We start from the raw sequence: 21,919 nt of genomic DNA, 5'->3' as shown, positions 1-21,919 counted from the left end.
GGGGGGGGGGGGTTGAAGGGGAAAGGTGGAGCATGAATCATGTAACCATGTTAAAAATGAATATTAATAAATGTTAAAAAAAATGCTTACCCAGGCCACTACCCTTGCTCTGATTTCACTTTCCTCCCTTCTTAATCTTGACCGTAAGTTAAACATTTCAATTCTACACTATCTTCCACTCTCCCTCTTACTCCTCTACTCTATTTGCCAAGAAAATCCCAAATGGGGCCATGAAGAGTCAGATACAAATGAAATACCTGAAGAACAACATAAGGGATATCTAGCAAAAATGCCCAGAGTGGAAAGATATTCTCCCTAACCCTATCAGTATTCATGTCTTATCAGACCCCAACACCATCTTCCTTCTTCACTCATTCTCCCTCAAGTACTGTTGATCAAAGGTAGAAGTCAGTGTAACCAAGTATTCTGGGTCCGCTACAAAACAGGCAGGCAAATAACAAGCATTTCTAATAATTTTATAATAATGCCACTATACCATGTGCTGAAACAAAGAAAGGCAAAAATAGTCCCTACCCTTATGCAACTTAAATTGTAATGGGCAAGACCACAGATAAATCACTAAATATGCAGAAGTAATACACAGAACAGAAAAGCATTAGTGGTTGGAGGGAATCAGAAAATGACCCTCTGGGTCAAATATTGACATTCAAAGCCATTTATTACCTAGCACTCTACTACCTTTCCTTAACTAACCTACACCTTATTTATTCTCCATCACCTCCACATACCCTTTGATCCAATGACACTGACTTCCTTGCAGTTCCTTTCACAAGATACTCCATCTTCCCCTTCTGGGCATTAGTACTAGATGTCCCTTATGTTGTTGTTCTCCAGTTGTTTTCAGTTGTGTATGACTCTTCATGACCCCTTTTGGGGTTCTCTTGGCAAAGATATTAGGAGTGATTTACCCTTTCCATCTCCAGCTCATTTTGCAGATGAGGAAACTAAGACTTGTCCAGGGTCACACAACTATTAAGTGTCTAAGGCCAGATTTGAACTCTGGAAGATGATTCTTTCTCATTCCAGGCCCAGCTCTCCATCTATGGCACCACTTAGCTGCTCCCTTATAACTCAGAATATTCTCCCTCCATATCACCACTTCCTGGCTTCCTTCAAGTGCCAGCTAAATCCCACCTTCTACAGAGAGTTTTTCCCAATCCCTCTTAATTCTAATACCTTCTTTCTCTAATACTTTCAAACTCTGCTAGATGAGTGCAAGATGTTTTGGAATGGGGACAGATGTGAGGCAACGAGACCAATTAGGTGGCGACTGTAACAGTCCAGGAGTGAGATGAATAGAGCCTGTGCAATTTTTTAAATAAAGAGGAGGGCATATATATGGAAGATATTATGAAGGTAGGAATAAGACTTGACCACAGATTGTATATGCACCATGAGAGAAATTGAGAATGACACCATGATTGTGAGCCTGGATGATGAGATGGACAGTGAAATAGGAATGAAATAGGAAAGTTTAGTATAGGGATGGGTTTGTGCAGAAACAGAATGACTTCTTTTTTGGATGTGTTAAGTTTGAAACATCCAAAAAGCAGTTGATGTGGGACTGTAACTCAAGAAAACTGGGGCAAAATTTATAGGACTAGGAATGATGTTGTCCAATCTCAATTGGGCCCTCACTGCAGCATGGCAGTTCTTTAAACTTGCCTAATTCATTCTATATCCCATTTCTCAGAAAAGTTTTTCCCAACCTCCTTTTCTCTCTCACAATCATTCCTTATCATACCCTTCTCCCTACCCTTTGTATAATTAGAATTTGCTCCCCAGGACTCCAATTCTCAGCATACCACTTTCATTCTCACATTATGTCCCTACGTTTTGGAAATAAAGTTTGTATGTAACCCCACCTCTCTCTCTTTCCCCACTAACATGACTGGGAAAACTTCTCTTTACTGAGGCTTTTACTTTTGTCTTTTTTCTACTTCAAGTGATTATTAATAAATCTTATAAAATATAATATTTAGAGTTATTGGACATTAATTTTAATCTTACATTTTTGGCGAGCCAGGCAGGAGATAGAATCCTTGATCTTCTTTTAAGATAGTCTTTGAGTAAAGATAGGGAGTTTTCCCAGTGGTGGGGACCCACCCACCATGAGAACCACTATTCCCTAGCTGCTGCCTCCCATGGCTGATTCTCTGAGTCTCCTGAGGAGAAGGTAAAGTATATATTTCCCCTATATTGCTAACAGCTGAGTGGCTAATACTGGTCCCCTGCCTCTCACAGCACATAAACCCATAACCAAATGAGTTCAGCACCACTGATTTCCTGTCGGCTCAAAGCAAGACAACAGCCCCTTACACGTTGTCTACCCCTTCTCCCCAACTTCCAAGCTGATTTTTAAGCTGGCCCTGGGGGTTTTCATGCTCCTGGCTGAGAGGGTGAAAACTGAAGGGTTAGCCAGCACAAGGCTCTTCCGTGCCACTCTCTATACCCTAAAACCCAGCATAATGGAGGGGCAGGTAGCAGGTCAATGGATTTGAAGCCAGAATTTTGGCAATTAGTCCCTGGGGTTTCCTGACCCAAACATCAGGTGGAGCCTGAATTCTCTATTCAAATACCCTTTTTGTTGTCACTGGTATTTTTGCCCCTAGGGATGATGGGAAGGAAGAATACTCTTCTAAACCTCTTAGCTAACTCCTGAGAGTTTTTTAACCTTCAAGTAAGTGTCTTTGATTTTCCCTGTAATCAAAAGCCATAGAGCTTATCTGAGGAGTAATGATGCTACCAAGCATGGCTAAAACTCTAAGGGAACAGTTTTTGTTCCCAGAGAATTTTCCTGAGTTAGAAAAGCTTATAAAATTGAAATTGGCTCTCTTTACTTCTGTTCCTGGGAGTGTTTATTTTCATTGGACATTTCCTACTTTATTACTTCTCCTCAATAATAAACAACAGAAAGCTATCGTGCTTAACTTACAGACCCAAATGGACAATTTTGAAAGAATCTTAAGTCATCTCAAGATGCAAAAAGGAAGATCTCTTCCCATCTATGCCTCAGATTGTATGCTTCCTCTCTCACCATGTGCAGCTCCTGGCTACCCTGTCCTCAGTCCTCCCCATCCCTAGACATAACCCTCCCTCTCAGCTTACCTGCTCCTCCCCTTTACCCCTCCCCTTACTTACTCTGTAGCAACAAAGACATTCAGTCAAGAGACAAGAACCCCAAATAATTCAATTAAAGGTGCATTCCCCTTAAAGGAAGTGTCCATCTTAAATAAGTTTGAAGAAGTGGTGACCTTAAGGCACCACACACCTTTTACCCCTCAAGATATTAAGAGTCAGGCAAAATTCACCTTCTTTTGAAGATGATCCTATTGTAATTATTAAGAAGACTGAACATTTTTTATACATATGATCTGCCCAAAATGACCTAATATGGACCTTGAGGAATTGAGGAGAGTCACTGTTTATGTATCTAAGGCCATGAACAGAAAAATAATGAGGCCAATGAATTAGTATAGACATTAAGGAAGGAAATAAAAGCTTCAACTGAAAGATTTGAAAAAGAAAAAGCAGGTCAAGCAGTGGCCACTGACCCTTTGCAGGAATCCAAAAGTCAATCATTAACATGTCACTTCTGTGCAAAAAGGGATCACATAATGATGAACTATAAGTTGAATCAGGTGATTAGAAATAATAACAATTATAGAAATAATAATCCAAATGAGATAAACGGTAACCACCAAAATGCCCCAAAACAATATATCCAAAGTGGGGCTCATTCACAGTATAATCTGGGTGAAAATCCCCCTCAGCGTGGGGGATCATACCCAAGGATCTTTATGAAGGTGTGAAGCGGGATAAGGGCCTTGGAATCTGAGAGTGAAACCTTTGATTTATCAGACCCTGATGTTTTAATGCCAGTTATCCCTATCCACTGTCCCCCCCCCATAGTGAGGAGAGTCCCCCTCATTCATATAACCCTGAAAATTGGAAATACATATTATGATTGCCTCTTGGACACTGGAGCCTCCAGATCAGTACTGTAAGAAATAAAATGGGTATACAATGATAGATTTAGAAATATTATGGTTTTAAAAGATTTATCAAAAATGAAGCCACATGCCATATTAAGAGTTAAGTTTGAAAGCCCCATCATACCTCCACAACTATGCTGCTTCAGCCGGGAAAAAGAGAGCGTGCCTTTCTAGGCACTTCCTTTTTATATCTTCTCTCTATGTTATTACACTTCCTGTCTACCTGATTATGCGAGAGGAATCATGGGAAATGTAATTTGAAAAAGCCCTAAGAGTCCATAGGAAGTTTAGATCAGGGACTTCAAAATTAGTTCAAAGACCCCCAAATTTCCAATATCACAGTATTGATGAGTACACTTGATTCTGATTGTGATTCCATTAGCTCACTAAATATAGCAGGGATTTCAGGGCCACTTCTAAAGGTCCCAAAGCTTTCCGCTCGAATGGTGTCTCTGGTACTCCTATCAATGGAACATTCTTTCCTTCTAATGCCTAGCTCTTCTACAAATTTTCTAGGGAGAGATCTTTTATGCGAGCTTAGAGCCACAATAACTTGCTCTCCAGATGGCTCTATGTCACTAAAATTGCCGAAGGAATCCTTAAATTTGCTCCCTGTACTTCTTTCAGACAGGCAGGAGATGAAGGAGCCTCCCACTTTTGAAATCCCAGCTGATACACCTGAGTCTCTCTGGGCCACATCATGTTCTGATATTGGCCTACTTGAATCAGGTGTTCCTGTTCAAATAAAAAGAAATGGTGGTCTACCTCCTTCCATTCCTTAGTATTCTCTATCAAAAGAGGCAATTGAGGAAATTACCCCAGTGATATATTCATTAATTGAGCAAGGAATAATAATTCCATTCAAATCTGAATAGAACACACCCATCCTGCTGGTAAAAAAGCCAAAATTAGGCCCCTGTGGGAAAACTGTCTATGGATTTGTCCAGTATTTAATGACTGTAAAAAGTCATATCATAAAGAGACATCCTATGGTTCCAAAAATTGTCACAATTATCTCCTCTATTCCTAGCACAGTCACATATTTTACTTAGGTAGACCTGTGTTCAGCATTCTTCTCAATCTCTATTCATGAGAATTCCAGGAATATTATTTGCCTTCACCAGGAAAGGTTCCCAATGGTCTTGGTGTCATTTGCCTCAAGGGTATGCGAACAGCCCTACATTGTTCTTACAGATCTTAACACAAAATTTAGTAAATATTAAATTTCAGGAGAGCTGTTTGATACACTTTGTAGATGATTTGTTCTTGGCCTCACCAAATGCCACAGTATGCCAGGAAGATAGCAAAGATCTCCTTTTAGAGCTTCATAAGAGAGGCCACAAGGTCTCAAAAGCAAAAGTTCAGTGGTTTCTCCCCAAAGTGAAATATTTAGGATTTATTTTAACTGCTGGTGCCCGCTCCATTTCCCCTAAGTGCATTGAAGATATTCAGAAATTGAGCACACCCTCCACTAAGAAACTGTTGAGGGTAATTCTTGAAGCAACAGGGTTTTATAAGCAGTGGATCCCTTGCTATGGGGAAGTAACTAAATAAATTTCACTAAACCCCGTATAGCATTGACAAAAAATTCAGTCCTTGAACCCCTTAAATTAGAGGCAGAATACCTGTAAGCTCTTTCAAAATTAAAACAGGCTATCTTGTCTATCCCTCCTCTAGGCATCCTAGATTATAAAAAGCCATTTACTTTGTATGTACACAAACAGAGAGGGTTAGCTTCAGGTGTTCTAACTCAAACTTTTGGACCTGCTCAGTACCCAGTTGCTTATTATTTGGCCCAGCTAGACCCAGTAGCTTCAGGAGCACCACCATGTTTTAGAGGCATAGCTGCCACAGCCTTGCTAGTAACTAAATCTGCTGATTTAGTCTAGTGAAGATAGGGTGTGAGGAAAGAAAATTCTTCTCAGAATGTGGCATGCTGGGAGGATAGCCAGCAGCATTGGTTGGAAGAAGAGGAGGATTGTGGGAGAGATTCCAGGAGGAGGGGCTTTTGGATTAAGGAACTCAAGGTGGAAGGAAGGAGAGGAGCTTTCTTGAGAGGATTCAGGAGCCAAACCTGAAGGTTTCCTGGACTCATGTTAATCCCTAAAGCCTTTTTTCCTACCAGCATCCATTGATATCAATGAGATCAGGATCATTTGATCCTTGGGGAGTCAGACTCAAATCCAGGAGCGGACCCCCCCAAACTCCTAATCCTCACCTTGCCTTACAAAGAGACCCTATCTAAAATAATTTATGTCAAAAGACAATAGGATAGAAACTAGATATAGGTGGAAGGGAAGGAGAACCTTTGGGTTACAGCCAGGATTGGCTCTCCAAGGGGAAGGACCTTGGGGCTTAGATCATTAGGGTCTACCTTGTACCCTCTGCCCATTATCTTCTTCAACTACCCTGATGAGCCCATAATAAAATACTGAGCAGTCGGATAAAAGTTTCCAAGTTTATTCACAGACAAAGAGGGGAATAGGATCTGTGAGTACTTGTTTCGCTGAGACTACAATTGAGCAAGATCCCCTGTGGAGTCGTTGGCTGACTAGGGGGAGGCTTTAGTTCACTGAGGGTCTGTGCCGGTCCGGCCAGGGTCTCTACTCACCTCATCAATTAGGATAGCCTTCCCAACTGTCCTTCAATACAGCTCCTTCCTCCGACCTGTCACCATTTCAGAGAAACCCCCTCAGTATGTCAAGTGTTAGTGGCACTTTGAGGGAAGAGATTCAAATGCACTGGCCCATCAATCTTTACCACCTCACTTCTCTAAAAGATAGCCATTAATACAGTCTTGGGATGCCCTTTAACCATAATGTACCAACATGAAGACAAAGCATTGTTGCTAAGACACAGAACACAAGCATTTTCTGATCAGAGACTTGCAAGGTATGAGGTAACCTTGTTGGGCAATGAAAATATTACCTTGAAATGCTGTACAGTTCTAAATCCTGCAACCTTGCTTCCTGATTTACCAGTTTCTGGAGAATCTTTGCACAGTTGTGAATCTTTAGTGTCCATCGCTGAAAAGCCTCAAGATAATCCCCATGACACTTCTTTAGACAATCTAGACATAGTCTTATTCATTGATGGTTCTTCTTTCATGAGGGATGGCATATGCTACACTGGAGTTTCTGTAGTCACAGATTTTGCCACTCTGTGGTCAGCTTCACAGCCCTCAAATATAAGTGCTCAAGGTACAGAACTAATAGCTCTAAAATATGCCTGTATAATTGCCAAAGGTAAGAAGGCAACAATTTACACAGACTCTAGATATGCATTTGGAATATGTTGTACAATGAGTATGCTATAGTTTCAAAGGGGACTTTTAACATCAGCTGGAAAATGCATAGCAAATGCAGAAATTATTAATGAGGTTCTTTCTGACCTTCAGCTCCCTGAAGCTCATCGCCCTATCCATACAGGTGGCACTGACCCTGTCTCTAGGGGGAATGACCGGGCAGATACTGCTGCAAAACTAGTGGCCTTAGAAAGGCCTGAGTTAATTTTAACATTGGCAACTAAATTTGTCCCTTTCTTATAATGAAAAGGAAGTGGAAAAATGGAAGCATAAATTTAAAGCAAACTTGATAAATGGAGTATGGTTATCACCTGAAGGAAAACCCCTGCTCCCTAGAAGTTTTTATCACCAAATTTGCCAATCCATTCACAAAAAATGGTCGCTTTGGTACCCAGGGCATTGTGGACTCTGTTAAGAGTATGGATAGTCCCTGGTATAAATACCATAGCCTCTAAAGTGTGAACAGCTTGCCCTACCTTTGTAAAAATAAATGGTAAATGAATGTAAAAATAATAGGTAAAGAATTGATTATTGATTTACAAACTGATTTCCAATACTCTGCTGCACTCACAAAGTATCCTCAGTTTATATTAGTGAAGTGAAGCTCATGAATGAACTTCTTATCAGGGCTAGGTGCAAGGACGCTAAAGACACTCTTGTTATAAAAACTAAAATATTTATTGAAATATATAAGGATAAATAAGGATTTCTAACTCTAAGGGATTCTAACTCCACCCGAAAAAAAAACTCCCTGGTTCCGCAAAGAACCTCTTCTCCTATGTCCACAGGCTACACTGATTCTTCCTGATCTGACTAACCCAAATTTTTACTATTCTAAATAAATAACAGAATTATCCTTATAATTCTTAGCTTTGCCTCCAAGTTATAAAAATAACAAAGGCTAGCTGGTTGAGTCTCAACAAGAATCAAGTTAGGACTCTGAGCCTTAAGAGACTCAGAGTCCAAACCGAAGACCAGGTTTTTCTTTTGTCTTCTCAGAGTTAAAACAATCTATAAAAATAGTGATACTCGCTAGTGCTTCCCATGTTAGAAAAGGAAAACACTTAAATCCTTCAGGTCTTTCTCGCCTTTCCTTCTATCTCAGACTGGAGAGAGAGTCTCTCTGTCAGTGACTCTGCCAAGTGCCAGAGACCAACTGCCACTCCCAGAGAGAGTAGCTCATAAAAAAATGTTAGACTTGAAACTGACACTCTGGCTCAGCTCTGTTTGAAACTCCAATTCTTTTCTCAAGCCAACTTCTCTACTTATCATCTCTAAACTACTAAAACAATATTTATTTTCTAATATCATCCTTATAAGCATTCAATCAGCACTCCTTCTGTGGCAAAGTTTTTGGTAGGTATCCTCTGGCTTATACACCTTTTGAACACCTGCAAATTGATTTTATCACTATGCCAAAAGCTGGACAGTAGAAATTGTCTGGTCATAATGGATTCGCTTTTATTTCCTCATATATTAAGGATTTGTAGATCAAATTGTGAGAACTCCATGAATCTGGAGGTGCTGTACAAGCAGGGCCTAAAGACTTCTCACTCCATGACTTACACCCAGGTGACAAGGTGTACATAAAGAACTTCTAGCATGCTGGGGCAATTCAGCCTGCTTGGGAAGGTCCATTGCAAGTCCTGTTAACTACTCCAACAACTATCAAAATTAAGAGAAAAGGACTCTTGGATCCATTGCTCACATATAAAGAGAGCACCTTCTATAGATAATGAGTGACTATATCCTGTCATACTTATTATATTTGATGATTGTTTGCTTTTTTATTTAATTTTGTTTTTAAGTTTATATATTAATTTATCTATAATATTGTTATACTATGTCAATTTCTGTTACTGTGTTTTTGCCATTAGCTATATATTCTGTTGCACTGTTTTTATTTGTACTGTCCTATGCCTGGACTGGAGAAAATACCATTACAAAAGTCCATAAACTAGTTGGACAAAACCTGTATTAGTAACCTTTGGGGAAGCTGATGTGTTTTTGTGATTTGGGGAATTTTGGTACTTCTTTGAATATGCATTAGCTGCTTTATTACTGTCTTAAAAAGCACTTCTCTTAGTAAAAAATTATGTACACTCACACTGTGGATCATGGCCAAGTTAAAAAGGAAATGGATTTCATTTTTGCATGAGAAACCTTTGTATTGTGCCTCTCCTTGGATGACACAGTGTATCACTGATTGTGAACTATACATTTTTAATTTATTTTTTAAATTTTATCATTGTTTTCCCTTGTATGTGTAATAGAGTATTGCAGTTTTCTTTTTTCTCTTTTTTGTACTGGAAGCATATGTTACCAGTATTAATGTTTTTTTTTTTTTTTGCACTAAGAAAAGTTTTAAATGTCCATTAGCACTAATGTCAATGCATACCAAAAGCTTTAGTCTGTGGAAACCTGCCATTGATTGTTAAATATTATGAGACTTTGATTAATGATTGTGTCTGAATCCAGGAGAAGGGATCACAAAAGAGCCACTACACAGTACCAAGGGGCATAAGGTCAAAGAGACCAACCAATCCCTGTAGGATTGATGAGATTCTGTGCCAAGACAGGGGACTTGAACTTATTTGGGGTTTGAGGAAACGGCTATTTGAAAAGTCAGATACAGGATTCCCTCATGCCAGATCCAGACTTCTACCAATTATCTCAGTTTGGCTGCCATTTTGGCTCCCCTATCCCTGAGAGAAAAGGTAAAATCAGACCAGGGAATGCTATTTCGCATCTGCTTCAAAATCCTGTCCCTTTTCTGTCTAACATAGTGCGGCAATTTTCTGTAGTCCTGGCTTCTGATTGATCCATGGGTTTGTCAACATCCTTCTCGAGGAGGGGATTGCTTTATTATCCTATAATGCAAAATGTAAATTATTTTAAGAGTAATTTTAGGATAAGAAACTTGCTACCTCCTCAAATCAAGAAAGTTAACTGTTTGGAGAAGGCCCCATGAAGATGCCTGTAGAAACTACACAGTGCACTGAAAGATCCAGAATGAATTTTGGGATTTAGTGAAATTGAACTGCAGGGGGTTGAACGCATTTATTTTGAATATACACTCTTACACCAAAGGGGACTTTCCCCTAATTGGCTTTTTGTCAATGCACCTAGCAATCACTGGTTTTGTTTTCTTTTATATCCTTCTTATCCTTAAATTATTATAATTTCCCCTTAGAGAGTGCAATATTGTATGTACCTCTAGTTAAAGATCTTTAGAGATATCTGTTAGTTATGTGTACTGATTTCATGGGTAAACTAGGCATGTAAATCTGGGACATTTCTACATGCATATTTTCCAATGGAATCACAGGGAGGATTATATGATTAGAATTTACTTCCCAGGACTCCAATTCCCAGCATCCCACTTTCGTTCTCACATTAGGTCCCTACATTTTGGAGATAAAGTTTGTGTTTAACCTCGCCCCTTGTTCTTTTCCCACTAATGCAGTTAGGAAAACTCTTTACTCAGGCTTTTACTTTTATCTTTTTATTTCTTCTACTCCAAGTGATTATCAATAAATCTTATAAAATATAACACTTAGAGTTACTGGATATTAATTTTAATCTTACACCTTTGAGCAGAGAATCTCATTTCATACTTTACTGAAAAAAATTAATAGATCATTCATAATGGTGTCTTTCTTCTCCCCCTTTCTGCCTCTCACAATAATCTTCCATTCTCTTCCACTTTACCTCAATCTATGATAATTTCTCTTCCCTTTATATGTGCCCTTGACCCCAACTCCTCTAATATTTTTCAGCAGGTTGCCCCCACAATCATTCCCATCTCTCTCTTATCTTCAACTTCCACTTCTGAGGTCCTTACACATCTAAATGTACCTCCACCCTTAAGAAACCCTCACTTGACCTAGCATCCTATATCCCTTCTCACTTTCTCAAATTCCTAAATAAAATTGTCTATATTCGTTGCTTTAACTCTTCTTCCTCATTTCTACTCCCTTTTAAATCTGGCTTCTAACCTCTTCAACTAACCTGGAAACTATTCTCTCCATAGCAAGCAATTCCAATTATTTAAATTGAAAATTAGGATGATTAGGATAAAAAAATTAAATCTAAGTGTCAAGCTACTTAAAAAGGTACTTATGAATTAGTTCTGACAGACTTCTGAGAATCTAAATTTTACTCAAGCTCTAGTTTTATTCTACTCCTATATTTTAGGACCACCTATGTTCCTAGTTACAAAAACTTTAAATCTCAGTGTCTTTTTTTCCAATGGAGCTTTATCTTTTAGTCCTGCATGTTCACAAAGACATGATTATATTATTTGAGTGAATCCTGATACTATCTGGAACAAGAACTACATTGTTCTTGTAAGATTCTTTAACATTCTGTTTGAACCACCTTGCAATGAAGGATTCCAAAGGCTGCTTTTGGCAGCTATAAACTAAACAAAGTCTATTAGATTTGCTCAGATAGACTTTAAGTGCTTTTATGGAATCTTCATGGTAAAATTCCCTATTCTTTCTAGGACCAAAGTATCTAAACAAAATGAATACAAGTAGGGAGAAACACCTTGCCCCAAATTATTTTGGAACTAGTCTTATAAGTACCAGAATAATCAAGTTGTAGTAGGCTTTAGAGATTTTAATGCTTTTATTAAAATGTTTACTGAGACCAATACTTTATATTTATTTCATTAGTTTATGAAGAACTTCCATCTCAATCATATCACCCTTCAAGGTGAATAAAACCAGTAAAGCTATTTTTTTAATCATAAAGTTTATTCAAATATTGAAGCATCTCAAAATTTAGATGTTACACTAAATATCACTATTGAGTACATTTTTCATACATTTCCTAATTTTCTTTTTTTCTCTCTCTCAGAAACCATATATCCTTTTAAATTATAAAAGATAAAGTCAAAGAGAGAGAAATTCCTGACCTCCTCCAGTATTCATTCAAAAATCTCTCCAATTATTAATAGATTAAGGTCAGAAGATTGTGTTTGACAAAATTGTATATCTACATGCTGAATCATCATTAATACATTAAAAGAACTATATAGTTTCATTTGAACACATAATTAAAAACAAATGATTTGTTAATCTACCACTATTTTAAGCACTATCTCTACGTGTCTCTATAGGATATGTCATATCTATCTCAAGTCTCCTCTGCCCAATTTCCTCCAGGTGAAATGTTGATTTCTTTTTTTTATTCTTGTTTACACCTGGTTTAATTCTTTGATTTAATTGATTAACTTAATGCAGAGTCCAGGTAAAGCTTCACTCATACATAAATGAGGAAAATGAGTACAGGAAAAAGGTGGCTTTCTTTTTACCTCCAAAGGAAACATAGTGGCCCTTAAGCCTAGAGTTTAGGTCTTTTGGCTCTTGTTCAGTACTCCATATAGTATGCTATTAGGTTAGGCCACCCTTTCCAGGGCCAGATGTTGATGTTGATGATGATGTTGTTAATGAGGTTGACTGTGTTGTTGTTGATAATGATAATGATGATGATGATGATGATGATGATGATGATGATGATGATGTTGTTGTTGATGATGTTGTAGATGATGATGACTGAATTTGGAGTTGGAGGTTTTCCTTCCATTTGAACCTTTCTGACCCTTGCCACTGTAACGATTAAAATTTTCTTGGAGACTGTCTCTTAACCTCTTTCACCCTTCCTTTGTATTGTCTTCTCCCTCCCTCCCCCCATGCACTTCTTTATGAAATATAAAATTACCCCATTTTTTCTTTTCCCATTTCTCTTAGTATTATTCTTTTTTTACCCCTAGTTTATATATACATGTATATATATATATATATATATATATTTTTTTTTTTACATTTCATCCTATATAGTTTGTCATTGTTCCCTCTAAGTATGCTTCTTCTAGCTACCCTGAAGATAACACATTTTAAGAGTTACCAATATCATCTTTCCTTATAGGAATACCAATCATTTGAACTTATTAGGTCCCTTGAAAAAAGTTGGGTTTTTCCCCCTTTCTTAATTGCCTTTTGGTGATTCTCTTTTCTTTATGAATGCTTGGAAGACTTCTATTTTATTAAATGACTATACTTCAAGATTATAATTAATTTTGCTGGGTAGTTGATTCTTGGTTGTAGACTCAGTTCCCTTGCTTTCCGGAATATCATATTCCATGCCTTCCAGTCTTTCAGTGTAGATGCAGTCAGGTCCTGTGTTATCCTAACTGTGGTTCCATGATATCTGGATGGTTGCTTCTTAGCAGCTTGTAGTATCTTTTCCTTGGTCTGGTAGTTCTTGAATTTGGCTATAACATTCCTGGGTGTTGTCAATTGGGGACTAAATGCAGGAGATGATCTGTGGATGCTTTCAATCTCCACTTTTCCCTCTTGTTCAAGAATGTTGGGGAGTTCCGGTAAGATGGCGGCATAGACGGAGAGAATCTTAAAACCTCCGCACCCTTACACACTGTGATAGAAAACAATGTGCTTTGAGAAGAAAGAGGACCAAATTTAATAACGGGACAGAGCAGGGGGGACTCTACTGCAGCACAACTAGAGGGGTAAGCCAAGAAAAAGGCTTCGATACTTGAACTATCGGGACTGAGGGCATAGAAGGAGAATCCCAGGATCCCAGGACTCCTCCCCTACGTGCTGTGTGGAGTCTTCAGTGGCCCGGAAATCACAGGGCCGGTGGGTGCACTGGTCAGGAGAGAGGGCCTTGCTGGCATAGGACTCAGGAAGTCAAACACAGGCATTGGAGAGGTGACTGGAGGAGAAAACCAGAGAAACACAGCAAAAACACCCAGAAGATGGTGGCTTAGAGAGAGCCAAACCCCAGAGCGCAGACAGCTTGGCTTCCTCATACCGAGATAGAGAACTCAGGGCTTCAAGAGGAAAGAAAACCAGATCAAACACAGCGGATAGGGCAGGGGGACCCCACTGCTGGAGAGCTCAGTTCAGAGAAAACGCTCCTTCTTGTCGCCCCACCCTTTTGAGGGCTTTTTGTTTGTTTGTTTGTTTTACCCTCCCCTCCAGGTTTTGAGGTTTTAGCCTCAGGGCAGACTAATCCAATCAACAGGATTAATCCCAACAATTGGACAGACTGAGAAGTCTCCCAAAGGCAGAGAAAGTAACTACAAACCTTTGCCCCTGGAGGGAAGATCTTTCATCAAAGATCATTAAATATATTTGCTCAAACTAGCAGAACAAGGAAGGGAAAAAACATGAGGAAGCAACAGAAAAAGAGAAAAGAAATTACAATTGACAGCTTCTTTCAAGGAAGTGAAAAGTGAGCAAATGAAACAGAAATAGAAGAAGAGGAAGTAGTTCCAGCGAACTGGACACAGGCTTTGGAAGATCTCAAAATTCAAAACTCAAGAATTTAAAACTCAATTAAGTCAAGAACTTCAGGAACTCAAAAAACAATCAAGAGAGGCTGAAGACAATTTGAAAAAGGAAATACATGAGCTAAAACAAGAAAATAAAGTCTTAAAAGCCAGAATTGGCTAGCTTGAAAATGAAGCAAAGAAGGCAAAAGATGATCTACAAAGAAAATCAGACCAGAAAGAGAAGGATGACCAAAAAGCAAGGAATGAAATTCAGTCTTTAAAAAACAGAATTCAACAACTAGAAGAAAATGACTTCACAAGGCAGCAAGAATATATTAAACAAAATTTTAAAAATGAAAAATTTGAGGAGAATATGAAGCACCTCATTGATTCAACCAAAGATCTGGAGAACAGAGCTAGAAGAGACAACTTAAGAATTATTGGTTTACCCGAACATCATGATAAAAGAAAAAGTTTAGATAGCACTTTACAAGAAATTATCAGAGAAAATTGCCCAGAAATTCTTGAACAAGAGGTCAAAGTTGAAATTGACAGGATCCACAGAACAACTCCGACATTTAATCCATAACTGACATCTTCCAGGAATATTATAGCCAAATTCAGAAACTACCAGACCAAGGAAAAAATATTACAAGCTGCCAAAAAGAAGTCATTCAGATATCAGGAAACCACAGTTAGGATAACACAGGATCTGGCTGCATCTACATTGAAGGACCAGAAGGCATGGAACACAATATTCCGGAAAGCAAGAGAACTGGGTCTCTTCATACAACCAAGAATCAACTATCCAACAAGACTAACTATATTATTGCAGGGGAAAGTATGGTCATTCAATAAAATTGAGGACTTCCAAACATTCATCAAGAAAAAACCGGACTTAAACAGAGAGTGTGCTACCCAAACCCAGAATTCAAGAGAATCAACATAAGGTAATTAAGAGAATGGGGGGAGGAGAAAAAAAAATCTTTTCTTTAAGGGACACAACAAGTTCAATCAATTTATATCCCAAGAAGAAAAGAAGGTACTGGCAAATATTAAACAGTATTATTACCAACAGGGTAACTAGAAGAAGTTTACATAGAGGGAACAGGGACTGACTGTATAGGATGAAATGTCAAGAGGTATATAAATGTGTGTGTATGTATGTATGTATGTATGTATGTATAAATATATACAAAACTGGAGGGAAAGAAGATAATAAGAAAAAAAAGGAAAGCAAACAAAAAGGAATAAATTTATATCCCATAAAGAAGCACATGGGATCAATAGAGAAAAATAACAATACACTATAAGGGTAAAGAGGTTAGAGAGAGGGAATATTCAATATTTAAGTGCATTGAAATCAACTTAGAGAAGAACAATCCGATCCATTGGGGCAGAAAATTGATGCACGCCCTATAGAGAAGTAGAAGGGTAACAAAGGGACTGGTAGGGAGGGAAGCAATACTAGGGAGGGAGAGGGCTTGGGCGGGAGGGGGGGAAGGAGCACCGCATGGCTTTAAAGAACAATAAGAGGGGAATAAGAAGGGAGGGGGGAGAAAGGGAAGTACAACAAGGGAGAGGATTATAGGAACTGATTAAAAACAAAACACTGGTATAGAAGGAAACAGTGAAAGAAGAAAGGACAGGACTAAGAGATCAAAATGTCTGGGAATGCAGAGTTGATAATTATAACTCTGAATGTCAATGGGATGAACTTGCCCATAAAACGGAAGCAAATAGCAGAGTGGATTAGAAACCAAAACCCAACCATATGTTGTTTACAAGAAACACACATCAGGGGCAGCCGAGTAGCTCAGTGGAGTGAGAGTCAGGCCTAGAGACAGGAAGTCCTAGGTTCAAAACCGGCCTCAAACCTGGCCACTTCCCAGTTGTGTGACCCTGGGCAAATCACTTGACCCCCATTACCCATCCTTACCACTCTTCCACCTATGAGACAATACACCGAAGTACAAGGGTGTAAAAAAAAAAAAAAAAAAAAAGAAACACACATCAGACAGACAGACAGACATAGAATGAAAATGAGAGGATGGAGCAAAATCTTTTGGGCTTCAAATGAGAAAAAGAAGGCAGGGGTGGCTATCATGATCTCTGACAGAGCCAAAGTAAAAATAGATAAGGTTAAAATAGATAGGGAAGGTTACTACATCCTAATAAAAGGCAGTATAAACAATGAAGAAATATCAGTACTCAATATGTATGCACCAAACGGAATAGCTTCCAAATTTCTAAAGGAGAAGCTAGTGGAGCTCAAGGATGAAACAGATAACAAAACCACACTAGTGGGGGACGTGAACCTTCCCCTATCAGATCTAGATAAGTCAAACCAAAAAATAAATAAGAAAGAGATAAGAGAGGTGAATGAAACCCTAGAAAAAATTGAGTTAATAGATATTTGGAGAAAAATAAATAGAGACAAAAAGGAATACACCTTCTTTTCAGCAGCATATGGAACATTCACAAAGATAGACCATGTAATAGGGCACAGAAATATGGCAAACAAATGCAAAAAAGCAGAAATAATAAATGTAACCTTCTCAGATCATAATGCAATAAAAATAGTTATTAGTAAGAATACATGGAGAGGCAAACCAAAAACTAATTGGAAATTAAATATGATTCTCCAAAATAATTTAGTGAAAGAACAAATCCCAGAAACAATTAATAATTTCATTGAAGACGATGACAATGATGGGACATCTTACCCAAACTTATGGGATGCAGCCAAAGCAGTTCTAAGGGGAAAATTGATATCACTGAGTGCATATATTAACAAATTAGGGAGGACAGAGGTTAATGAATTGGGCATGCAACTTAAAAAAACTAGAAAATAAACAAATTAAAAATCCTCAGATGAAAACTAAAATAGAAATACTAAAAATCAAAGGAGAAATTAATAAAATCGAAAGTAAAAGAACTATTGATTAATAAATAAGAGTAGAAGCTGGTATTTTGAAAAAACAGATAAAATAGACAAAGTACTGGTCAATCTAATTTTAAAAAGGAAAGAAGAAAACCAAATTAATAGTATCAAAGATGAAAAAGGAGATCTCACCTCTAATGAAGAGGAAGTTAAGGCAATCATTAAAAACTATTTTGCCCAATTACATAGCAATAAATTTAGTAATCTAGGTGATATGGATGAATATTTGCAAAAATATAAATTGCCTAGATGAACAGCAGAAGAAATAGAATACTTAAATAATCCAATATCAGAAAAAGAAATTGAACAGGCCATTAAAGAACTCCCTAAGAAAAAATCACCAGGGCCTAATGGATTCACAAGTGAATTCTATCAAACATTCAAAGAACAATTAATCCCAATACTATACAAATTATTTGATATAATAAGCAAATAAGGAGTCTTACCAAACTCCTTTTATAACACAAATATGGTACTGATTCCAAAGCCAGGCAGATCAAAACGGAGAAAGAAAATTAGACCAATCTCCTTAATGAATATAGATGCAAAAATCTTAAATAGAAAAAAGCAAAAAGACTCCAGCGAGTGATCAAGAGGGTTATTCATCATGATCAGGTGGGATTTATACCAGGAATGCAAGGATGGCTCAACATTAGGAAAACCATCCACATAATTGACTATATCAACAAGCAAACAAAAACCACACGATTATCTCAATAGATACTGAAAAAGCCTTTGACAAAATACAACACCCATTCCTACTGAAAACACTAGAAAGTGTAGGAATAGAAGGTTCTTTCCTAAAAATAATAAACAGCATATATCTTAAACCATCATCAAGCATCATATGCAATGGGGATAAATTAGAAGCCTTTCCAATAAGATCAGGTGTGAAACAAGGATGTCCATTATCACCTCTATTACTCAACATAGTACTAGAAACACTAGCAGTAGCAATTAGAGAAGGAAAAGAAATTGAAGGTATCAAAATAGGCAAGGAGGAGACTAAGCTATCACTCTTTGCAGATGATATGATAGTCTACTTAAAAAATCCTAGAGAATCAACTAAGAAGCTTGTAGAAATAATCAACAACGTTAGCAAAGTTGTAGGATACAAAATAAATGCACATAAATCATCAGCATTTCTATATATTTCCAACAAATCACAGCAGCAAGAGGTAGAAAGAGAAACACCATTTAAAATTACCCTAGACAATATAAAATAGTTAGGAATCTATCTACCAAAACAAATACAGGAATTATACAAACATAACTACAAAACACTTTCCAAAAAAGTAAAACTAGATCTAAACAACTGTAAAAACATTGAGTGCTCATGGGTAGGACGAGCTAACATAATAAAAATGACCATTCTACCCAAATTAATTTACCTATTTGGTGCCATACCTATCAAACTACCAAAAACCTTTTTTACTACATTAGAAAAAACTATAACAAAGTTTATTTGGAAGAACAAAAGATCAAGAATATCAAGGGAAATAATGAAAAAAAAATGTGAAGGAAGGTGGCTTAGCAGTACCAGATATTAAGTTATACTATAAAGCAGTGGTCATCAAAACAATATGGTACTGGCTATGAGATAGAAGGGAGGATCAGTGGAATAGACTTGGAGTAAATGATGTCAGCAAGACAGTGTATGATAAACTCAAAGAGCCCAACTTTTGAGACAAAAATCCACTATTTGATAAAAACTGCTAGGAAAATTGGAAAACAATATGGGAGAGATTAGATTTAGATCAACATCTCACACCATACACCAAGATAAATTCAGAATGGGTGAAAGACTTAAATATAAAGAAGGAAACTGTAAGTAAATTAGGTGAACACAGAATAGTATACTTGTCAGATCTCTGAGAAAGGAAAGATTTTAAAACCAAACAAGAGTTAGAGAAAATTACAAAATTTAAATTAAATAATTTTGATTATATTAAATTAAAAAGGTTGTGTACAAAGATAAACAATGCAACCAAAATCAGAAGGGAAACAAAAAACTGGGAAAAAATCTTTATAACAAAAAATTCTGACAGAGGTCTAATTACTCAAATATACCAGGAGCTAAATCAATTGTATAAAAAAATCAAGCCATTCCCCAATTAATAAATGGGCCAGGGATATGAATAGGCAATTTTCATATAAAGAAATCAAAAGTATCAATAAGCACATGAGAAAGTGTTCTAAATCTCTCATAATTAAAGAAATGCAAATCAAAACAACTCTGAGGTACTACCTCACACCTAGCAGATTGGCTAAAATGATAGCAGGGGAGAGTAATGAATGTTGGAGAGAATGTGGCAAAATTGGGACGTTAATGCACTGCTGGTGGAGTTATGAACTGATCCAACCATTCTGGATGGCAATTTGGAACTATGCCCAAAGAGTGATATAAGAATGCCTGCCCTTTGATCCAGCCATACCATTGCTGGGACTGTACCCCAAAGAGATCATAGATAAACAGACTTGCACAAAAATATTTATAGCTGTGCTCTTTGTGGTGGCAAAAAACTGGAAAGCAAGGGTATGCTCTTCAATTGGGGAATGGCTGAACAAATTGTGGTATATGCTGGTGATGGAATAATATTGTGCTCGAAGGAATAATAAACTGGAGGAATTCCATGTGAACTGGAATGACCTCCAGGAATTGATGCAGAGTGAAAGGAACAGAGCCAGAAGAACATTGTACACAGAGACTGATATACTGTGGTAAAATCGAATGTAATGGATGTCTGTATTAACAGCAATGCAATGACCCAAGACAATTCTGAGGGATTTATGGAAAGGAAAACTACCCACATTCAGAGGAAGAACTACAGGAGTAGAAACACAGAAGAAAAACAACTGCTTGGACACTTGGGTTGGTGAGGACATGATTGGGGATGTCCACACCCCTGTAACTATCAATAATGTATAAATAAGTCTTGACTGACCACACATAATAAAACCAGTGGAAATGCAAATTATCTACAGAGGAGGGGGGCGGAGGCTGAGGGGGTGAAGGTAAAGTAAAAACATGAGTTATGTAACTATGGAAAATTTTTCTAAAAAATAAAAAATTATTAAAAAAAAAAAAAAGAATGTTGGGGCAGTTTTTTTGGATAATTTCCTGTGGAATGACGTCCAGGATTATTCTCTTGTCATGATTTTCTGGTAGTCCATTAATTCTTAAATTGTCTTTTTCTTGATCTGTTTTCCAGGCCTATAGTTTTATCAATGAGGCATTTCATAGTTTCCTCTATTTTTTCATTCTTTTGATTTTGTTTTATAGACCCTTGCGGTCTTGTGAAGTCATTTGCTTCTAGTTGTTGGATTCTAATTTTTAAAGACTGAATTGCATCCCTGGCTTTTTGGCCATCCTTCTCCTGGTCTGTTTTTCTTTGTAGGTCATCTTTCATTTTCTGTGCCTCATTTTCAAGCTGGTCAATTCTGGCTTTCAAAACACTATCTTCTTGTTTTAGATGACTTATTTTGCTTTTCAATTTCTTTCCCCAATTGTCATCAACCTCTCTTAATTGTTTTTTTAATTGTGTTTTGAGTTCTTCCAAAGCCTGAGTCCAATTTGCTGGAGTTTCCGTGCTTTTGCTTGTTGTTCTTTGGTCCTCCTCTGTTTCATTTGTTCTTTGTTCATTATCTGAATAAAAGCTATTGATTGTAATTTCTTTTTTTCTTTTTCTGTTGTTTACTCATGTTTTTTCTTTCTTTGCCCACTGTCATTGGCTATAATTTTGCTCCTCTGATTATTTGCTGGATCTGTGGGTTTGGGCTATTCTGTCCTAAAGGGGCTTCTTCTCTGCTCTGCTGATCAACTAGGCTGATGGAGTATTAATGAGCCCTGGGGTCAGATCTTCCCCAGCAGGCAGCAGAAGCTCAAAGCTATTTCTTTTTAATCAAATAAGAAGGCTCAGAAGGTGATTTCCATATATGTTTTATATGCAGGCCATCCTGAGTTCAAATTATGATTTTTTCTTTGAGAGACAATGTGGTACAGAGGAAAGATGGCTGATTTGGGAGTAAGAGGACATGAGTTAAAAATCCTAGCTCTGCTCAGCTTTCTGGGAAAGCCTGAGAAAGTCATTAAAGCTCTCTGGGTGGGAAGGGAAGTTGAAGAAAATAAGCATTTATATAGCACATGCTATGTGTGTGCTTTACAAATATTATCTCATTTGATCCTCATAACTATCTTGTAAGGTAGGCACTCTTATCCATACTTTTTAGTTGAGGAAACTGAGGCAATCAGAGGGTGACTTGTCCAGGTAGAAAATGTTTCAGGCTGATTTGAACTCAAATCTCCCTGAGTCCAGGCCAGCATGCTACCTTGCCTCTGTTTCTTCATATGT

General features: G+C 37.6%; 1 protein-coding gene across 2 annotated transcripts in view; it reads right to left on the bottom strand.

Annotated features, from left to right (window-relative positions):
• The window catches only part of PLCE1 (phospholipase C epsilon 1), a 298,156-nt gene that overhangs the window by 261,189 nt on the left and 15,048 nt on the right, over positions 1-21,919 (bottom strand). The window contains exons 2-3 of one of the 2 annotated variants that reach the window (XM_044665697.1): positions 3,066-3,079; positions 354-370 (exon numbers count right to left, since the gene is read on the bottom strand). The exons of the other annotated variant lie outside the window; for it this stretch is intronic. Coding sequence (XP_044521632.1) covers positions 354-370; positions 3,066-3,079 — 31 coding nt within the window. The remainder of the gene's footprint in view (positions 1-353; positions 371-3,065; positions 3,080-21,919) is intronic. 2 annotated transcript variants of the gene reach the window in all.

This window comes from Gracilinanus agilis, chromosome 2, assembly GCF_016433145.1.
Source record: "Gracilinanus agilis isolate LMUSP501 chromosome 2, AgileGrace, whole genome shotgun sequence".
NCBI lineage: Eukaryota > Metazoa > Chordata > Mammalia > Didelphimorphia > Didelphidae > Gracilinanus > Gracilinanus agilis.
The sequence above is the reverse complement of the archived record's forward strand: the minus strand, read 5'-3'. Positions and strand labels throughout refer to the sequence as shown.